This window comes from Molothrus aeneus, chromosome 20 (assembly GCF_037042795.1).
Source record: "Molothrus aeneus isolate 106 chromosome 20, BPBGC_Maene_1.0, whole genome shotgun sequence".
NCBI lineage: Eukaryota > Metazoa > Chordata > Aves > Passeriformes > Icteridae > Molothrus > Molothrus aeneus.
In genome coordinates, this window is record NC_089665.1 from 9,375,732 (window position 1) to 9,397,263 (window position 21,532).

At 43.0% G+C, this 21,532-nt stretch overlaps 1 protein-coding gene across 8 annotated transcripts in view; it reads right to left on the minus strand.

The window, feature by feature from the left end:
- Positions 1 to 21,532, minus strand: part of BCAS3 (BCAS3 microtubule associated cell migration factor) — a 300,365-nt gene that overhangs the window by 215,792 nt on the left and 63,041 nt on the right. For all 8 annotated transcript variants that reach the window (XM_066563443.1, XM_066563444.1, XM_066563445.1 and 5 more), the window contains exons 14-15: positions 13,351 to 13,484; positions 5,732 to 5,996 (exon numbers count right to left, since the gene is read on the minus strand). In XM_066563443.1, coding sequence (XP_066419540.1) covers positions 5,732 to 5,996; positions 13,351 to 13,484 — 399 coding nt within the window. The remainder of the gene's footprint in view (positions 1 to 5,731; positions 5,997 to 13,350; positions 13,485 to 21,532) is intronic.

Sequence of the window (21,532 nt, forward strand, 5' to 3'; positions counted from 1 at the left end):
ACAAACTGTCATTCAGTAAGTCGTTTTCAGATAAACACTTAAAATTCCAGTTACCACTTTGTGAACTCCCTCAGTACCTGACTCTGACACATCAGCACTTGACCCTCTCAAAATTTCCTTCCATTTGATATTACCAAGACTGAAATCATCCATCTTGACAGGAAAACTTCAGTGGGACGCTCACATCTGTGGTAATCCCACTCCTCTCTGCCTTCCCCTTTCCCTTCACCTCATGATCCATCTCTGCCATCACAGTCTCCTGTGTGCTGCCGATTATTTCCCCTCTGTCTGCCTACCCACAGCCTCTCTGAAACAGTTTGCTCTGACCACTGCTGCAGCATTTGCTGTGCTAAATCACTCAGTCATAGATTTTTACACTCCCTATCTCCAGAGCTGCAATTCCCTTCTGATGTCCGTCTCCTTCAATTTTCAATCTATCCAGAGTATTTGAAACTTCTCTTTCAAATACCAACGCAAACATGCCCCGGTCTTCGATCTATACTGTTTACAAAATCCTGCTTTAGAAACACTTGATGTACAGACACGAACTTCCCTTGTGACAGAATTTATCAGTCTACTTCCCTACTTATCTGAAGGGAATGGATCTTTTCCTTCCACTTCAGAAACTATTCAAAATACACCACCCATTTCTTTCACTCCACTGATTCTCTACCAATTACCAAAAAAAAAAAGGAGGAGAGGGGGGGAAAAGGCAGCTAAAATACAGCAAACACAGCTTCCTAAAATCCAGTAAGCTGCTGGCCAATTCCCAAACTGGTGATTGCAGCTCTTCCCACCTCTTCTCCCAGCCCTACATGTGGGACCTTCCATCACCACCACCAGGACTGCTTAAGAAAGAAAGAATCATCACAGAATGCTGTCTAAAAGTCACTAGCAGAAAATTCCCACCAGGTAAATTAATTTTGGTTTTTTTTCTCAACTGCCTTAAAACTGTGAAGAGAAACTTCAGGTGAAGGTGTGAAGAGAATTGCTCGATGCTTCAAGCAGCACAGCGAATGTGGAGGGTTTCTATTTGGAAGTAAATAAATATTTACGATGCCTATGCAAACAGCTCAGTACCAGTATTAGTGAAGAAGAGAGGGGTTTATCCTCATCGCCACCATTTGTCCGGGTTACGGCGGTTCCACGCCAGGTCCCCCTCAGGGCCGGCCCCGCCTGAGGCGCCATGGCCGGGGAGAGGGCGCCCCCTGCAGGCCCTGGGCGTGAGGCGGGAGCGCTGAGGGAGCCGGCGCGGGCGGCGCGTCCGGGGCGAAATCTGCGCTAAGAAATGGAGCTGCAAAAGGAATTATTTGAAATTATTTGAAATGACGCTTAAATTAAAAAAAGAGCCGAGTGTGACGCTGTGGAGAAGCACGACAATGATACAAATAGGAATGTTAAAAGCACGATAAAACAACGCGGGCCGATGCTGCAGCTCGCTCTGCTGCTTCTGCGCAAACTGCTACAAAGAGAAAAATTAAACTTAATAGAGAGTTTTTCAAGAACCGTTGTCAGCTCGCGTTCACAGCGTTTCGTGAAGGAACTGCCCTCCAGCGCTTTAAGTTATTATACAGTTAATTTTCTTTGAAACTATTTTTGTCTGCCTCTCTCTAAATAGGTGGTTTCTTAAGTGAGTGTTACTTAAAGGAAACCAATCTGTTTTTCAGGAAGGGCTGATGATGTCAGTCCTTTCAACTCTGCTTTCCCATAAGAATTCTTCTAGTAAAAGGAGTTTCACTCTGGGAAATAGTGAAAAGTAACGTGAAAATATGTAAAGCATCTCAGGCTGCATGTTTATCAAACTTCCAGTTTTACGCTTGGATTTTACTCATGTTGCGATTGTGACAAATTAAGGAAAAGCAAGAGAAAACCTTTTGATTTTTAAACTTAGAAAAGATTTTGCAATGAAAAACGTGCCATACTAAAACATTTATAAAGAGATAAATACAAGCCTGAGTACACTGTATCGAGAACAACATGGTTTTTTAATAATTCTAAATTTATATACTCCCTCTCAGCATCGGTATTAAATCTGAAACAGAACCACGGCGTACTATGAACAGTTTTTTGGCAAATAAATAAATACCTCAATCCCCAATGAAATGCAAGGCAAATTCAGAGAGTATCATATTATTATGGAATATTTTTAGTAGGTGTGGATGTGTAGCTGTAGATCCAATGCTAACTTACTGGATTATTATTTGTTCTGGTCCTGGAAATTCATGCAGCCAACAGCAGAGAAAACCGAGCGAGCAGAGCTACACAGACATTATTTCACTTACTGGTGGTGCAAGAATTAATAACATTCTGTAAATTTTAATTTGCAGGATTAAAATAATTGGAGTTATGTGCAGTTTTCAACCATCCAAGTAAAGCATTGCTTTTTACAGCTAAACGCTCCTTGCTATTCATATGTGTCCTGAAGAGAACACGGAGAAGTTTGCAACACCAAGGGCATGCTCTGCTTTAACAACTCATCCCTTAATCCCACAGCCTACCTGTGAGACAGGTAAGGACCATAAACCCAATTTTATACAAGTGAAATGGTCACATAAGGCCATATTTTACCCTAATGTTCACCCCAACAACCAACCGATGTTGTAATAATCTTATAATAGTAAAAGCCCATAAAAGGATCCCAACATAACTCAGATATTCCTGACAACACACTCTGGCAATCCAAGGGAATGACAAAAATACAACCTCGCTGCATTAACAGACAGAACAGCCCAAACAAAATCTCTGTCGGCTATAAAAGGTGCAAAGGAAATATCTCTTTATCATCCTCTATTTAACAGTTTACTTCATTCTGCTGGAAAGAACAAAGCCAAACAATGATTCATTTGGAAATGAAATCATCCCTACCCCCAGCAAAGGCTGACATTGTGTGGGTAAACAGTCCTAGGGTGCTCCAACATAATGTAAATAGATTGCCTTGCTACTATATACACAAACAGTTGCAAACAGTTTCATTTGGAGACTTGGAGGAAAAAAACAAGTGAGAAAAATCCGACAGAGCCCGAGCTCTGAAAATATTTACAAGAACAAAAGCTAATCACAAGTTACTATCAATAAGTTATGATTGCCAAGCAAAAGGGAAGATAAGACAGATCGCAGCATAAAGATTAAAAGCAGTTTTTTTATGTAGGCTTTACTGAAAATTGGAAAAGATGTAAGAGGAAAATCGTGATGACGTGACTCCACACAGAAAAATCCTCCAGTTTGCCACAATCTCCTCTGAATCAGTCACTTAATCAACACCTTGTCCCAGAGCAGTGGTGCTCTCCAGGACATGGTCTCTGGTTTTATTTCCATTATAATCATCTGCACTTAGAGGGGTGATTAAGGAACATAACAGTTATTCTTCTTGAAGAAAGCTGCAAAATTAAAGTCATTGCACACGCGGGGAACACAGAGATTATTACTGTTGTCACACAGCAGAGAGCTGACAGACAAAATCAGCTGAATAAAATTCACCAAGGGTTGCAGAGAGACTTAGAAGTAAAGCAAAGAATTAAACCCAGAACTGCTCTTTTCTGTTTCGAGTACTCGTTTACACTTCTGTCACCAGACTGCCGGGACTCCTCCAAACAACAATAATTTAACATTATAATATGGTAAGGAGCTGTTACAATCTGAGTAAACACATCTTAGCTCACAAATTAAAATAATCATCGGTCTCTGACTAATCCTGCTGCCACACACACACACCCACACACAGTCCCTCTGCTGAAAGTCACTCTGAACTTCAGGGGTCTTTTACAAGTTGATGATAAATGGCTTTTTATAAAAAGCTTAGAATAGGGTTCAATATCCTGCCTGCCTTCAGCCAGGGGAACTGAAAGATTACTGAAATGAAAAAGCAGCAATAAAATTACTGAAAATATTACAGTATTTTACCAAATGGACTCTTTCAAACACAACTATTTTTTTCCTCAATTTTTTTAAGGCATCTGTGCTAACTCCTCTAGAAATCCCCACAAATTTCTCATGGAAAACGTTCATATGAAATTTTGCAAGTTACCCACACACAATCATAGCATGTGTCCAACTTCTGCACTGTGGAAGTGATGAGCACAATCTGTGTGAAGTCCTCCAGGAATCAAAGCCACCTTCCTGCCTTAATTCTCAGCACCCACGTGCAGACTTCCAGTGGAGCTGTTTGTTCAAACAGATCTGATTTTCAAGCAGTGATGGCTGCACAGAGATCTTGAAAGAAATCTGATTTATTATCTTTCAAGACAGACATCTGCAAACCGAAGCCCCAGAACTCTTGAACATTCCCCTAAAAGCTGCTGCCTTTCTCTGTGCCTCGTCCATGCACGCCTGGCTCCTACCTCCACCACTGAGCATCCTGCAACTGCTGATTCCTCTTTTTAAAAAGTGTCAAATCTATTCAAAACTTCAAATGTACCTCAGAGGATTGTAAAGGCAACAACTCACTGCAATTTCCCTGGACAGAAAATAGAATTGGCTGGGTGCTAGCCACAAATTGACAGTTCCTTCCTCTCCTCTCCATGATGTTCACAGTTACAAGTAGTTGGATGTGCCATAGCAAACCTTTGGAGCACTCCCCAGCCTGTTTCAGGCTGAGCTGCTGTACAGAGATGAGAGGAAGTGAAATGGTGGATACACAACTGTCTCCAAAGAGGAAGAAAGTTCCGAGCACGTTTTGGGTGCCTTCCAGTGGCTCCAGGCAGAAGAGGACGGCTCCAGAACAGCCACGCACAAACCTTTGTTCAGAGAAGTCCAAAGAGAGGCAAAAATAGAGAGGGTTGTTCTGAGACAAGTCTGGTTCCCTTAATAATCACCAAGTCATAAAACAGTTCCTTTGATTCAGAAATCCCACAAAGGTTCTCTCTATAGCAGAAAGCCCAGCACATAGTTGGGCTTTCACAAGAGCTCCTAATCCTACTCATAATTAGGGCAGAGGGACTGTTCCTGGCCATTTTTAATACTCTCAGACTGGAAAAGGGTGGCTACCCCAAACAAACTGCTATTCAAACTTCCACTTCCATGGAACTTGTGACTTACTCTCAACAGAAAGGAGGCATAAGGATGCAGCAAATCCTGAATGCAAGCAAGACAGCCTTCTAGCACAGACCCCATGAAAGAGAAAAGCTGGAAGGAAAGATAAACTGGAAAATCTGTGACATTGATAATTTTTGAACATTTTTTGAAGCTCCCCTTCACATCCTTTGAGTTTCTCCAAGGCACATACACCACAGGAACAGGACGGACAGATCAGCTCTTACAGATTGTTTTACCTTTACACATTATTTGTCGCATTGTTCCCACACACACAAAAAGCAGACACAAATCTGTGCCATCAGCTCCCCACTGCCTTGTTCCACATTTCTCCCCAAGCAGTATTATTGTAGATATCCAGATGTGCTTTGTGATCATCAAGGCCAATGAGCAACGAGAATTTTAGGCAATAAAATTCTTTGAATACAGACCAGTTTACTGACAGTGTGTGACATGAAAACAAAACTTGAAACCTAAAGACCCCCAACCTTTTAGTTTTGAGTAGAAATTATTAACACATCTGTGATAGCATCAATTACTTAAAGCAAACTGCAAAACTAGAACTGATTTTTTCCGAAGCGTTTCCACCTTGGCTCGTTCCTGCAGTATCTGCTTACACCACGTATTTTTGCACGATATCTACAGCATTTTATGAAATCCATATTATGCTGATGGCAGAGAGAAAGGAAGGAAGAGGATTTACCATGGAGAGGTGAGCCAGAGGGGCTGCTGGACAGGCCGGGCACGGGGCTGCAGCGCCCGCCCTGCTTCGACGTCAGCTCCTGCTCGATCTCCTCCAGCCCCGCGCTCTTCTGGAAGCGGCTCATGCGATTGACCACGCGTGGGGACATGTGGGTCCTGACACAGGGCTGGCCTCCATAGGGGTTGATGGGGAACACGTGGGAAGTGCCTCGGAGCGTGCTGACCACCACCCAGCGGCAGTCGTGGCTGAAGGAGATATCCTGGACCTGGAAAAAAGGGTTGACAGGGGAATGAAGCCACCAAGGTGCACACCTCCAACACAGGGGTCGTGTCTCAAACACAAATCTGAACTGGAAATGGGAAAAAACTCCCTCACATTTAAGCAATAACTTGAATTTTGGTGCATTTATCAATGGACTTAGTATTTGGTATATACACTGTAATTCACAGTTCCAAGTTTTGTGTACTTTTCAAAATATTCTGAGATTATGACAACAAACCATGCTGCAAAGTGCTGCAGAAAGCCACAAGATCTTGATGTAGTTTTCAAACAGAATTTTGTTCTAAAAAGAGCTGAGAAATTGTTTCAATTGCATGTTTTGTATTTGCTTGTTTAATCTTCAGAGATTGCCCAAAAACGGGAAAAGGGAGGGATGAGAACAAAAGAGAGAGATCTCACCACTGGGCCTGATTTTGACCAATACTGGCACAAGTCTTATTTTAGCTTAAAATGGTCAGTTTTGAAGCAAATATAAAAATACAGTTAAACATTTTCCACTAGGGTTACTCCTTGCATAGATCTCAGATACGAAGTCCAGAAGGATTTAATTCTCTTTCAAGTGTGCTTTACACAACGCTTTGATGGAAAGCAAATTCTTGTTCCTGAAGGAATGCTTTAAAAGAGAGATTAAAGTTTGTTTCCAAGCCCGTCCTGGCAGACAACTCAAGAAAACAAGTAGTTGAAGTTAAAATGATTTATCATAGAGAAAAAAAGTCCTGAAACAATTCTTCCAAAAATGTTTTTAAAGGTAAAAGCTGACTAAAAGGAACCATGGACATAAGTGGGATTTACCACGGCAAACAAACATATAGAGAAGGGATTAGTTTTCATTATATTATTAAACAGCATAAGCTAAATAAAATTCTTTAAGATTTCACTGAAGCCAGTTTTACAATGCACTAGGTACTCAAATTGGAGTAAACACTGATAAAATCTTGACAAATATTCCAGAAATGCACTCCAGCTATTCCAGACAAAAGCAGCAAAGTATTCACCAAAGTGCAAGTTTCCAACTGAGCCTGAAGCCTCGGAGATAAAAAAAGGATTTAAGTCTGGTGACTTGTGACAAGATATTTGATTGACAGACTGTCACTACACAAAATGCTTCATCAACATTACCAAGATCAACTAAAACCAGCGCTGCACACCTGCTCCTTTCAGCCCTGGTGACATCCCCAAAGGAGCAGCTCAGAGAGCTCCCCAAAGCTGACAGCTTTGGCACTTCCAGGATTCAGCTCTGAACACCTACAGTGCAGCACTCGGAGCTCTGAGCTGGCTTACAAAGTGTTTCACCCTAACTGATTGCTCAGAAGGGATTAGAGACCCCACAGGGATTAATAAGGGCTCCAAAAAAACTCCAAAGGCTGTGGAGTCCAGGAAAAATGATGGCACCAAAAGTATTTCAGTACTTGCTGTTAAAGTGGCAAATTCTCCTGGTCAAAACCAAACATATGAACTGTGTAGAAACTGCCACTCTCAGTTACACCAGAACTATGAGATGACAGAGAAAAAATTCCATCTCACTGTAGCATGCAACAAAACTGTGTGTTTCTACTTTAGTGCTCTGTTTCCAGTTGGCACCCCGAGGGTTATGTTCTTTCAAAAACTACACACAACAACCCTGGCAAATGACAACCCCAGCCAAGAAACTGGGAAACAATCACTACAGGATGTTTTCTTTTTCCTCAGTGTAAACATTACACAGAAAAAAGTATTCCTGATCTACAGGAAGAAAGCGTGGAACTCCGTAATCCCAAAAAGTGCTCAAACGCTGGCTGCAGTCAGAGCGGGCATCGTGGCCATGGCTGCCTAAAACATGGCTGAAACCACAAAGGCAGAAGGGTTCTCATGCTCAGGAATAACATGGAAAAAAGCGTTGACAGCAGAGTGTGCAATGAATAAAGATTTACAGGAGCAGAGCTATGAAACCCGGCTCAGCAGGGGCAGAGTATTTTGGAAGCTGCTGTTCCACGTGATTCACCTATTGCTCACTGCTCTCAAACAGCCTCGTTTGTCTTCCACAGATCCAGGAGGAGCAGCAGAACCACAGGCAGCCCAGGGAGCTGATTCAGAGAACATTTCCAATTCCAAGGGCATGAATTAAACACGCTCACACCAAACCAGCACAGACCCATCCGTGCAACGCAAAGGAGCCCGGAGCTCTCCAGGAGAACTGGAAGAAGGCATGGACCAGGCTGAAAGGACAATGCTCATCGTGGCAGTCTCAGAAACAACTTCAAAAATCAGCTGTGTCCATGAATAAAGCCCTATAAATTATGCCTGGGCTGTGCTGTTCCTCACCACGTTCCTGTACATTACGCCGAGTTCTTGACTGCTCAGAGTATAAACAAACTGCACAGTGGCCCATTAGTGGTTTTCAAGTTTATGCTAAGCGTTGCAGTTTATTGCTGTTCTTTAGGTTAATGTACTATTATTTCATGTATTTATAATATATTTCTGGATTTGTTGTTAATTATGATGTAATGTTTAGATACCAAAGATCAATCAAGACCCCACAGTGTTTACAGATATATGTTAATAAAGTACAAAGTACAGCAGATCTCTCACGATGCAAAGTTTATTCTATAGCTCAAGGTCAACGTCACATTTAATACTCACGTCTGTATTTTAAAATTTTATCTATCCTCTTCTGTCTGGACCAGCAAAGGGAATTACAGACCTGAGATTTTGTTTGATTTGGGAACCCATAAGATGTTTGCAAATTCTTCTCAGTCCTAGACTCTCCATCTTTCTTGCAGGCTCCCTTCAGGTACTGGAAAGCCACAAATGCACCACTCCAGAGCCTCCTCTTTTCCAGGCTGAACAATCCCAATTCTCTTAAGCCTTTCCTCATATGAGAGGGGCTCCAGCCCTCTAAACATTTTGGTGGCCTCCTCTGGACATCCTCCAAAAAGTCAGTGTGCTTCCTGCCTTCTCCTGCTTCCCTCCAATTACTCTTCTGAGCTTCTTTATAACTTCCACTTCTCAATTTCCCCGTGTTTTGAATATTATGATGTAAAATCCTCCAGAAAACTGAATTAAAATGTAGCTAGCACTCAGAGCCTGCCCTGATGACACAGTCAGGTAATTTAATATACAGAGTCCTCCAAGGACACGGCACATGTCAACAGCTCCACTGAGGATCAGCTTTCAATACTGTACAGATCAGAAAATAATTTCTGAATCACAGAATCACAGGATGGGCTGGGTTGGAAGGGGCCACAGAAGCTCATCTGGTCCAAGCTCCCTGCTCAAACAGGGTCAGCCCAGAGCACCTGGCCCAGGACTGTGTCCAGGTAAATCACAGAACAGAAAACCAACCTCACAATGCTGAACCCTGGATTTCAATAATAATGATCAGAAATAAACCACATTTTGATCTTCCTAGAACTCTTTTCTTCCTTCTTACCACCCTCTGTCAGTTGTGTGGAGTTACACCAGGTGCAATCTGTATATTCTTGTGCATTTTACTGCATTTAATTAAACCTGGAGAGTGGGACCAGCAGTGCTGCAACAGAAACGTGACCTGCTCATGATCACTGTGCTGTGTCACAGAGAAAAAACACCCTGATTTGAAGCACAGGACTCAAGTATTGAATTATGCTGTGCAGGGAGATGGCAGAAAGAAAAAACCAGTATCATTAAGCAATGAGAAAGAGCAGCAGTCCCGAGGAGGTAAGGGTCAAAATAAATTAGAAAACTGGTCTGTATGTGAATTTTTTTGGCTGAGAAAATTAAGGAAATGATGTAGCAACAAACATAAATGAAAAAATAATAAAATCATGGTCTACACAATGTGATTTATCAGACCCACACAGACCCAACTGTGTCTCCCCAAGTCCTCAACACTGATTTCAGTTCTGTGTAAAAGCAAGGGCAGAATGTGGGCACAGAGAGATCCACGTGGGGCCTTTAACCAGAGCTGAGCTCTCTATCAATGACTGAGCCTGCAAATGCTGCTCAGGGCTCCAGCTCCCCAGGGCAGCCAAGCCACTTCTGACTGCAGCAGCTTCTTCTTGGCAGCTCTCATCTGACACTGATCAACTTCCCAAAACCAATCCTGATTATTTCAAGCCCATCCCCAGCTTCTTTCCTAGAAATAACAAAGTCTTCCTAGTTTTACAGAGTCTATTTCAATAACTGCAACTACGAACATGTCACAGACAGGAAGGAATTTCTCACGGCCATGAAGATTCACATCCAAGATCAGGAAGTTGTCCCAATGTTTCAGTACCTGGGCACAGGCTGTGACACAACCTTGAGCAGTCTCTGTGCAATCACTTCACTGAAACATTCGTGCATTCCCTGGAAAAGCCTCCCATCAGCAGCCAGGCTGGAATGTTTTTATCATTCCCTGTTTACCTGCTCCAGCTGAGGTCAGTTGTAGCTGCAGTTTGGGAGTGGGAATAGCAGGAGTCTGACAGAGTACAGGATTACAGAGGAGCTGGCCAGCAGCCAGCTGATGCTATCGTTGCGTTTATTTGTCCTAGGCTGAGATAATGCTGTTTGCAGGGATTTTGCTTTTGCTGTTTACAATTTCAGATCAAAGAGAAAGGATCATCAGGTGACAGGCTAACTTTCATCTGCAAGTAAATGAGCTTCCTCAGTTCAGAACATGCTATGACTTCATTAAAAACCTTCCAGAATGCTCTTGGGTAAAAACCTGAGTGCAGTAAGTGTTGCCTCACAATGCAGGAGCTGGAGGACAAGCAGATGTATCCTTAACCAAAATGTGCAGCACATACACGAGCACATTTCTCCTCTTTGCAGCTGAACTGTGCAAGCACAGATCCTCTGAGAGGTTCAGCTCTGACTCAGTCAAATACAGCCAGCCCTTGCAATGGACCTTCCTGGTGTTATTCAGGGCTGCTCTTTGTCCTCTTAAGGGAAAAAAAAAATAAAATCTAGAGCACAAGTGGCACTCCAAAGCTAAAAGATCTGGTACAACCAAACAGGGACTTCTGTCTGTGTTTGCAGAACAGTGACTTTGAACACTGTCACCTTGGGCCTCAGTGAATTATCTGAGCACTTCACCTTCTGCCATGGTCATTGTCTTCACAACTCCCTTCTGAGGCAGAGGCCCACCTTCCATCCCACCCCATCTTCATCTGAGTCACAAAAAGGAGATTTTGGGAAAAGCGGGGTGAAGCTCTGTCAGCCAAAATCTCACATACAAAAGCAGAGCTGATTTCAGAGGGACATTGAAATCCCACAAATAACGAGGCCATAATGATGATGTTTAAACAATTTATAATGGGTACTAGCTAAACAAATTCTGACACTGATAATCACTCATGTCCATCAACACAAATTAGAACTTTTTATAGCTCCAGTACAGAAGGTGACCTTTAAGACCATTGGCCTTGATTCACAGTTAGTTTTAAACCAGAGGGGAAAAAAAAGAAAAAAGGAAAAAGGTTTGGTAGCAAATGTATAAATACTGTTCTAACCAGACAGGAGGTACAGAGGCTCCCAGTGTGAGCTGCACTGAGAGTTTTACATTGAACAGTCTCCAAAATTCTTGTCTAATGCTCCTCATACATGAAATTCACACAACAAAAGAGCAGCACCAGCAAACTCTCTTCTCATTGAACAGCTACAAGTGCTGTTATTCCAAAGAAAAAAAGTGAAACAATCCCTCATATTATATAAATATTTCAAACCACGTGTGTTGAGAATCACAGGTACCAATGCAATATTGTTTAATTATCCAGGGAGCTGTGAAATCCACCAACACACCTCAGACTGGTAAGAATTTTCTCCATTTTATTCCATTCCAAAAGCTATACTGTTCACATCCCAAATGAAAACTGTGTGGCAAACTAGGAAAAAATTTTACTATGTTGATTCTGAGAATTTTAATGCAATGCTTTCACAGAGATGCTAATACTATATCCCAAAAAAACATGTATCAATAAGGGTTTCTTCTCTAAAACATGTTCTGTTTGGTTTCCAATGTGTGCCTTGAAAACAAATTTATCAGCTGTAAAAACCAGAAGAACATCTTTGTTCCTCATGACTGAAGTCCTGTGCTTTGGGTTTCAATATTGAGTCTTTGTGTGAAGGGAGAACAAAAATAACTCTAAAACATTGAACACCTTATAGAACGTGCCCAAGTAGATGGCAGAGTATGTGTATACACACAGCCCTCACTGCTCTTCGTAATATTTATAAAAACTACTTGTTAGAACTGTATATATTATCCCAAATGAACAGTTTTTCCTAATTTCCTCTCACTTTCCAGATTGGTTATTCCTTCTTATAGTAAACCATTGCCTGTAACAGCAATTCCACTCTTCCAGAATGGCAGCAGGAAAGCTTTGAGTATTTAAACTACAGAAATGTAAATTCACCCAGAACAAAACTTGATCAACCACTGCTACATTCAATAAAGCTTCCACATTCCACTTGTTACGAAGGTATGGTGAGAAACTTGAGAGAAACTGCTCAACTCCCAAGGAAAAAAAAATTTTGAAGGAACTGCAATCAGGTACCAGAAGCAGCCAAAGCTCCCAGTTCCAGGGTGACAATCACAGAGCCCCAGGCTGTCCCTGTCACTGTGCTTTACATCTGCCAGGCTGCCACAAGTCTGTGCTTCCCGTGTGTAATTGCATCAGCAAGTGCAATACTCATTCCCTACCCTGTGGTGACATTTTTATTCCTGTATTTAAAGCAGGTTCCTCAGCAGTCCCTCATGCTCCAAAGGTGAGGCTCTGCCATGAAGGACTCGAGCAGAACGTGTTGCTGCCACAGGCACAGCCCTGCCAGTGAGAGCAGATCCCTGTTCCCCACCTCACAGCAAATCACTTCACTGAGCATTGCTTACAATACAATTCCAGACTTCTCCACCCTTGGATAATATCCTAACTTAGCCCTCCATCTCTCACAGGGGGATTTTGCAACAGGGAAGTTAAACTGGGGAGTCTCTGCAGGTTCCCCCACAGTGCCAAGAAAAGCTAATCACAGCCTTTTGATTAACTCTTCCTTTCAACTCTTTAATTGTCTGTCTGTGGCTTTTACCACCAGAGTCAGGCAAACGCTGACAGTTCCTTCACGGGCACGAGACAAATGTTGAACATGTTACATGAGAAAAGGTTAAGTGCAAACACAGCCAATAATCGGGGCTCTTTGGAGGCAGTGCCAGATCTGAATAAATCTGACAGCACCTCATTGCAAAGGGCAAGAATTTATTATTGTCCAGGTTAAACGCTCTGCTCTTATCCCTTCTGTGGCTGGAGCACAAGAAAGGCTCTTTGTGTGCTGAAACAAACATTAAAGTGCCAACATACACAGAATGTATAAGGTGTCTGGGGATTATTCCTCAGCACAGTTTCACTTACTTTGGCTTCGGTCTCTCCCCTGTGAAGTGTGTACAAGTGATGGACGGCACTTTGTGATGATGACCAAGGATGTGTCAGGATTTGGAAAACGTGGAAATCGTGGCCTAATGTGTCAGTGGTGACCAGCAACATCCCTGGGTAAAAAAAGGAAAAACAGAAACACAGAAGCGCAAAAGATTAATCACTGCAAAAGAGGCTTAAAGTGAATGTCTAAAAAACACTGAGTGTGGCTTACATTTGGGGTTTGGAAACAGAAGAAAACACAGAAAATTACTGAATTGAAAGGGATTCACCTCATAAAAATGAATCAGGACTTCAACTGCAATCATATTCACAGTACTACTACTTAAGTATTAATATATTAAGATAGTATTACAACACAAATCTATAAAAACATCTGAAAAATCTGAATATTCCAACTAAATTTGAGAACTGTGTGACCAATATGAAGCATTGAAGTGATGAATGTTACAGCAAAACCCCAAAATGCTCTTCCCTGGGCAAGAGCCAGTCTAAAAAAGATTGATGTCTCCACAATAACAATTTTTGGAAGAAGAGATTATCGAAATCCAGCCAAAACAGCCCACACCAAAACAATCCTGAAGAAGCATCTTCCTTATAAATGAAAGGAACTGTCTGATTTATTGGTGAAAAGCAGAGTTGAGAGCTTTCAAATGAAACACTAAATGAGGTACCAGGTTCATTGAAAACAGGTCACTGGTGGAGGTACTGAAATAATTCAATTAGATCAGCAGAACCACAGTAACTTAATTTGCTATTTACTTTTTTATCCCACAATGTCTCAGCCTACACCATAACCCGGTTTTTTACAAATATACTTGAAGTCAATTTGCCATAAATTTATACCAATTGGTACAAAAAATCAAGTATTTTTGTACATATAATGAAAACACAGCATTGTGGCAGAACTTACAATTCCAGTAACAAACCACAGATTTATTTTTCTGTTATTCATGAAATTTAATAGGTTATCACCCAAAGTAGCCCTCTGACATTTAGTTAACAAGTACAAAGTGATTTTAGCAGTTTAATAGTGACATTCTAAATAATTTTCAAGGTACCCATCTATTAAAGAAAAACCAGCAATTCCCACTCAGGTCTGTTGCAACATTTTTCCACATAAAGCACAACTGAAATCTTTTATCCTGCAGGAAGAGAACTTAATCCCCATGTTTTACATCACACTTATTCAGAGGATACATGGTTATCTTATTTCTGCCATAAATGAGTATCCATTGCCTTCATTTATTTACAGGTGATACCAGAAACTGCTTTTCCCTCTGCTGCCCCAGATACCAACAGCACACATTTGAAACCTCTCACACATTACCACTGATTTCCTACCTTATGACACTTGGAAAATTCTAGTATTAAACTGTAAAAAGCGTGCCAGGCAGCAGAGTAAAAATTAATTGTGATTAGCTTTTCTATGGGACACCATTTCATCACTGGCTTGGTATCCTGAGTGTTTTCCCTCTGTGGCAATGCTGGAATCCAAGAGATTGGGTCCTTTAGGCCCAGACAGAAAAATTTCTGTCTTTTCTTCCTGGTCTTTTAGGCCCAGAAAGAAAAATTCCTTTGGCCTCAGAGGCTGAAGGCTTGGCCCTGTGGGTCCAATGTCCTGAAACCCCTCCCAGGGCAGCACCCTCAGAGCCTGCGTGGCACCAACAGGGCACACTCAGCTTCTCCAAAACCTCTGAAAGAAGGATCCTGTGCAGGCAAACACGCAATTCCAAGATGCTGAGGCCCACCAGCAGCAAGGTACAAAATCCAAATTACTCTCGGAGACAAAACTGCCTCCAAGCTTCCCCTCAGCTTGACCACTGAGGCTGGCAGGGCCGGGCCCGGCCCGGCCACCCACGCTGCACCCAGGCATTTCCTGCAGCTCGCAGCAGCTCACATCTGAGCTCAGCAAGATTCCCTCCAGCAGACACACTTTTACTGCTCCCGGCTGTTCCTCCGGCCCCGAGTGCTAGAAATGAAAGGGAGTTTGTTATGGAGCTGAGAAATCCAGGAGAGCGCTGGGGTATTATGTTTGGGCGGTAAGGCATGTGAGCTGAGGTTGGTCTGGATGTTAATGTTGGCTTAACTGGCAATTTCCTTGATTTGTAGTGACTGTGTTGATAGGAAATACAGCTCAAGTTGCTCCGGTGCGAGGCAGCCAAGCCTTTCGTGTGGGATTATGCACACAATTTGCATTAATTCTGTTCTGCAACATCACAAACTACACTTCCCCTCTAGTGAAGTGTGCGGTCCTCAATAATATATAGCATTTCCAGCAGAGAAAGCTGGAAGCAAAGAGGGGTTTGTGTGCTGGAATCAGGCTGCTGCTGTTACTGGAGTGAGGATATTCCAAAAGATCTAATTCAACCCAGTCAGAATTTATCTTCTCTATTCCCATGCTTGTCTCTCCTCATGCATTAGACAGCTTTATACAGACATGGAGGTGCTTCGGGTCCTTTCGTGCTCTCTCTTATTCCTGATGGAAAGGACCTTTGGAGGAGAAGCTGGAGGAGATGGATCCCTAAGACTTCTTTGAATACCAAACAGACAAGCTCTGTAAACAGATGTTTTTTCCTTCCCCAAGGTTTGAGAAGTTTTTATAAATACAGATCCAGGGCTGAGTGCACCCAGAGATCCCAGCAGAGCGTTCTTCCTGTGGATCCCAGTGCACAGCATGGTGCACGGAAGATGGTAAAAAACCCCCTAAATCTGCCAAAAATCTGTCTGGAACTGGAGACAAAACACTGTGCAATAATCCCAAGCCAGTGAAAACACAGGATCACCATCCTTGTTGTCCATGCAGTCCAGGGGTGCTCAGCTCAGCAGGATCTGGTTTCCAGGTGTCTGCGGGCGGTGCAGGCAGGGTATCATCCCCCTGCTCCTCACAGGCTCCTGGCCAACCCTACAATGCTCTCTTCAGGCAGAGCAGGGCTCACTCTGGGCACAAACACCAAAACCTGTGGCACACGAGCCCCCAGAACCCGTGGTGGTCCCTGTTTGTTCCTTCAGTGACACCCTGGATCCCAACAGCCACGGCTGTGACATTCACCCATCTACCTGCAGCTCTGAGCAGCTCCAGATGATGCTCCCAGCTCTTGGTTCCATGTGTGCTTTGCCTTTGGGTTTTCTAGGTCTGGTTTGGGGTTTCTTTTCTTTGTTTTTGCTAGCTTGAAGGAGTACAGAGGTGAAAGATAATACATTTGTGGCTGGAAAGAAATTGACTCTAAAATAGAAAGATGAGTGGTATCTGATTTGGCAGTTTGTGTCTAATCTAAACTCCGGCTGCCTGTCCCATTTGGAATAAATGCATTTATTAGATGAAAGCCCAGGGAAAACAGGCCCTTCACTTGTATTAGAGACTCTTTTTCAGTAACTTAAAGGAGGCCCTTTCACACCCACATTTGCATTTGAAGTACAAATATATTCTGGCAGGACTTGTATCAACATGGAGGTCCCAAGCACAACACCACAGATGGGAAAGAACGTGTATTTATAAAACAGCATTTTGAAATCTCTTCCTCGCCCCTGTTATTCAAACAATAAATCACCCATGTTTCAGAACACTGGGCTGGGGTTTGTGGTGGGATTTTCCAGCTCTCATTACTTCACACTGCAGAATCCCAGTTTTCCATTATCACGGCTCAGCCATTTTGTTTCTCTCTCCATCTCCCTGCAGCATCCCAGCAGGAATTCCTAATCCCAGCGGAGAAACACAAACCAGAATCCTGGTCCTACCTCACTTTCACTTTCAAGTGCAGGAAACTTCAACTCAAGCTGCTGAAGAGGCCTTGTGACAGTTTTCCCAAAAAGTTGTTTAGAAGGAAATACAGGTTAAAGCCATGCTAAGTTCAGTCTGAACATTTTCTCTTATGAGGGACTTTATGGGTGAATAATCAGAGATGAAAAGTGAATAATTCTTGAGGATTTCCTGCTTATTTTTCCAACTGGCATTAATCCCTGTTTAACAGATAACAGCTGAAATCCATTGGAAGTCTTGCATACACTGGACCCAGTGGAAATTTATGTGTAAACCAGACTTCATTTAGTATATATCTCATTGCAAAAATTCTGATTTTGCTTATCCACAGTACGAGGGTGCAGCCAGATTAAATTAATGACTGTTTTACTGTGTGGTTATTTTAAATCCACAGAGATGATTAAAATCCAGTTTCAAAGGAACAGATATCCTAGATGGGGAAAAAAAATTAGCAAAGCTTTGTTTTACCTGCCCTAATTTACAGCTTCCTACTTTTCCTGCATTCTGTTTGGGGAAACAATCAGCTTCTTTCAGGACAGAAATAAAAACACGAGGAATATATGCATAAAAGGAAAAACTAGTACAGATGTAGACTGTGGCTTAAGAGCTATTTATGCAGTATCAGAAGACTAAACCAGACTCTGGCCTGGCCATAAACTAAGCCCACGCCCTAAATGAGGTGCCAAGCCACAAAAAGCATTTGCGTCAACTGGGAATACAAGGAAAAGAAAGGCTGCTAATTATAGGGCCTGGAAGCGGAAGGGGAGCGATGGGAGCCGAGGCTGCGCCGTGTTTATCTGCGAGCTTCCTCCCCTCGCCTGGTGAGCCTTGGCCCGAGGCTGGCACTGGAGCTGCTGATGGGACACCGAGTGCTGAGCTCCTGGCAGCCCCAGGGCGAATTAGAGAGCGCTGGGAAAGCTGGGCAGCCCCGCCACATCCTCTCTGTAACACCTCCCTAATTACAGAGCTGCTGATTGCGTGCATATAAATGAGGTCCCCAGGCCTGGAGCTTCGCCAGGAGCTTCCCTTCAGTTTTCAGAGGGTTTTCCACCTCCCCAAACTGTGTCACTCTGCCAGCACTCACTGGAGGATTCAACACCTTCAAGCTGTCTTGGATTTCTGTTCAAAACACCAAGGCACAAGTGCTGGGAATCAGGCACACATCTGTGGGGAGGAAACGTGGATCCATGGGAAGATTTAGGAATGCAACCCTCAGATTTCCATGCCCAGCCACAGAGAGACCAGTCCAGCCACGGCACCAACTCACTGCCTGTCCAAAAAGTGATTAGAAACATGAACTCTCACACTTCAGTTTGGAACTCTGAACTGGGATCCCACACAAGGCTGGTACTGAGCTTTGGAGGCTCCCAAATCACAGGCTCAGAGCGCTCAGGGAGCCACAGTGACCTAGAGCCACTCCTGCTTCTGTCCACATGGATTTCTCCCGGCATTGCCACCTTCCACAGGCTCCCTGGGACAGGATTCCTGTTCCACTGAGCTCCCTGGGCTGAGCAATTGCATTCATGTGACAAAGTTTACCTGGCCCATGGTTTTCTGAGGCATCTAGAGCCAGAAGAGCAGCGTTATTTATACCCACTCAACCCCTGTCCCAGGCAAGTGAAAATACAGCCAAACATCAGAGCTGCTCAACCCCTGGGTACTCCCAAGTGGACCCTGTGCTGCAGTTACAAAACTGGGTCTCAAAAAAACCTCAACTAAATGATGAAATTCTGATTTTAGCAAAATTCACCGCAAAATAAACGCAAGCGCATAAAGATTTAATGTAAATATTTAAAAAATCCCAAGAAGTCAAAAGAAAGACAAGCAAAATAAAATATTATTTTGTGAATAAATAACTCCCTATGACTCCTTTAACTCCTAAAATAATCCATGGCTACAGCTCTTCCTTCACAACCAACCCAAAATGCAATTCTTGATCAAGCCATCAATCATGAAAGATTCCTCCTTTTGGTGACACGGGACAGAGAGACACAACATTTGTAACTGCAACTCACCAAACTGCCTTAATTTTAACATATTTGTCTTCCAAGGCAATAATTCAAGTTGAAAACCAGAAGAAAATGAACAGAAAAACTGAAGAATTATTCTGTCATTAAATAATTACAGCTTGATTGACTCTCCAGAAGTGTTTTCCTGCCCACTTTCTCTGATCAATGGGAAAAAACTTGTGCAGAGATGTTCCAATTTCACCCTCTTTAACTATTAACTCAAGGCCACTGTCACATTTCAATACAGAACATTAAAATAATCAGAGCAATTTCAGGTCTGTTAAAGGTGCAGTCAGGCATCTCAAGGGGGACACAGTTTAATCTATTTTACTGCTGGCCCAACATTAATTTTCTTGTTATTAATGGGTGGAAAATCTCTTTTGTAGCCAAGGAAGCGTAATTATTTTAAATTTTCAATGTCTTGCACTTCACAGCTCTCAGCTGCCAAGCTGGCAGGAGCAACACTTCTGGAAAGTGGATCATTTATTTACCACACTTAAAAAAACCCCAGATATTTATAAACCAGCACCATTTTCCAGCTGTTTACTAATTGAGAATCTTATTTGAAAACTTTCCTCTTTGACACTAAAATTGGGATGTACCTGCTCCGTCCCATTGATTTAAAATCTGGTCCTACTCCCAAATTGGGTGTGGATTAAGCTATAGCTACAGAAGTGTTTTAATCATTGTATTTTCAGTTTGTTTTAAGGGCTTTTATTGAAAAATATTGTGTCTTTTGCTCCCTCTAGAAGGGTGAGAAGCCAGGATCGAGTCCTGCAGTTGGAAAATCCCTCTATGGTACCTTTGAGTGTAGAAAAAAGCTTTTACTGGGAAAAGCTGTCCCAGGAGAAGACCACCAGGAAGCTTAGGTCACAAAATGTCCTTTTCAGAGGTCTAGGGCTACTCACTTGCCTTAACAAATTGGAAGTTGAAGCAGAAGCCCTAAAAAATCCAAGGGGATAATTCTCATCTTTGCAGGCTGCCCACAGGGTTTGTTGTACATACAGTTCTTGGCAGTGCAGCCTGACAGGGAAACGAGGCCCAAACCTTCCAAAACCAGGAGTGAATGATTGAAACAACCTTTGAACAGACATGAAAACTTCTACACTTCACTTGCCTCCCAAAGCAGATGCAGGGGATGGAGATGTTTGTATGGATGCTTCTGGAAATCCCACCTGGAGCCCACGAGGCCAAGTCCAGCTCAGGCTCTGCACTGACCACAGCAGGAATTCCCACAGGAGCTGGGATCCCAGCACAATCCCCTGCTCTGGTGGGCTCAGAAGCTCAGCCCAGCTTCCAAATCAGTCATTATTGGTCTGCATCACTTGAGGCTCCCAGGGAAAGTGGAACTCCTAAGGAAGAGCAGGAAATGTCCTGGCATCCTCCAACCCCAAACTCAACACTTGAACACCCAGGCTCCAGAATTATTAATCGTATCTAAAATTTAGGGCTGATTTCTCTACGCTTTATTTCATCTATAAATTGTGAAAATAACATCTCTACAAGTTTTCATGTTCCACTTATCCCCACATAGCATCCTTGAGGCCTTGTGGCCAAAACACCTTCCCTGGGGAGCCCAGGGGATCTGGCCCTTCCTCCCCTCTGCAGGGGCAGCAGGAAGAAACTTCATGGGCTAAAAGAACAGATTGTCCACTGGCTGTGGAGAACTTGCCCAAGTGTAGCCAACAATGTATTTAGCAACCCAGCTTTAGCACAAATAAAACATCTATACTTTGCTTTTAAATGTGGTGAAGGAAAGACAATTGACTGAAAGAAAGCTGCAGCCCAGTAGACTTTAAAACTACTCTCAAAAGCACAAAAACCAATTCCCGTAGTATGGAGAGATGTGGATCATTTACACACAAGTTGGTTTTCATTATCACAGTTCATAAAGGCCTTTATACCTCTGATCTGTCCAAATGAAGGGAGGATTCTGCTCGTTTTGAACACAATAAAAACCTACAAAGGGATCCTCCCAAAACTCAGGCCTGAGCACCTGTGCAGCTCCTGTGCTGAGACACGGTGGCATTAAGGCGTTTATCAGCACCAGAAAGTAAAATTCTCAGTGAATCAGAGCAGTGCTCCCTGTTTGCCTGGCCAGCACAGCTCTGCAGGCACTGTGTGCTGGTCACTGCCTGGAATTAGGAGTAAAAGTGGGGTTTCAGAGCAGGCAGCCAAGGACAGAATCAAAAGGCACCTCTTGTTTTGTTCTCTGTAATGGGCTCAGCCTGATTGCCAATGACCACTGGAGAATGAGCTGGGATGATGTTACAGCCCTGGCTTCAAACAAAACCCTGCCTTGATGTTAAATAAAGAGCTCACAATCCTGGGCTAAGTGCTGCTCTCACTGGAGGAAGAGTTCTCTGCTGGTTTGTCCCCATCCCTCCTGCAG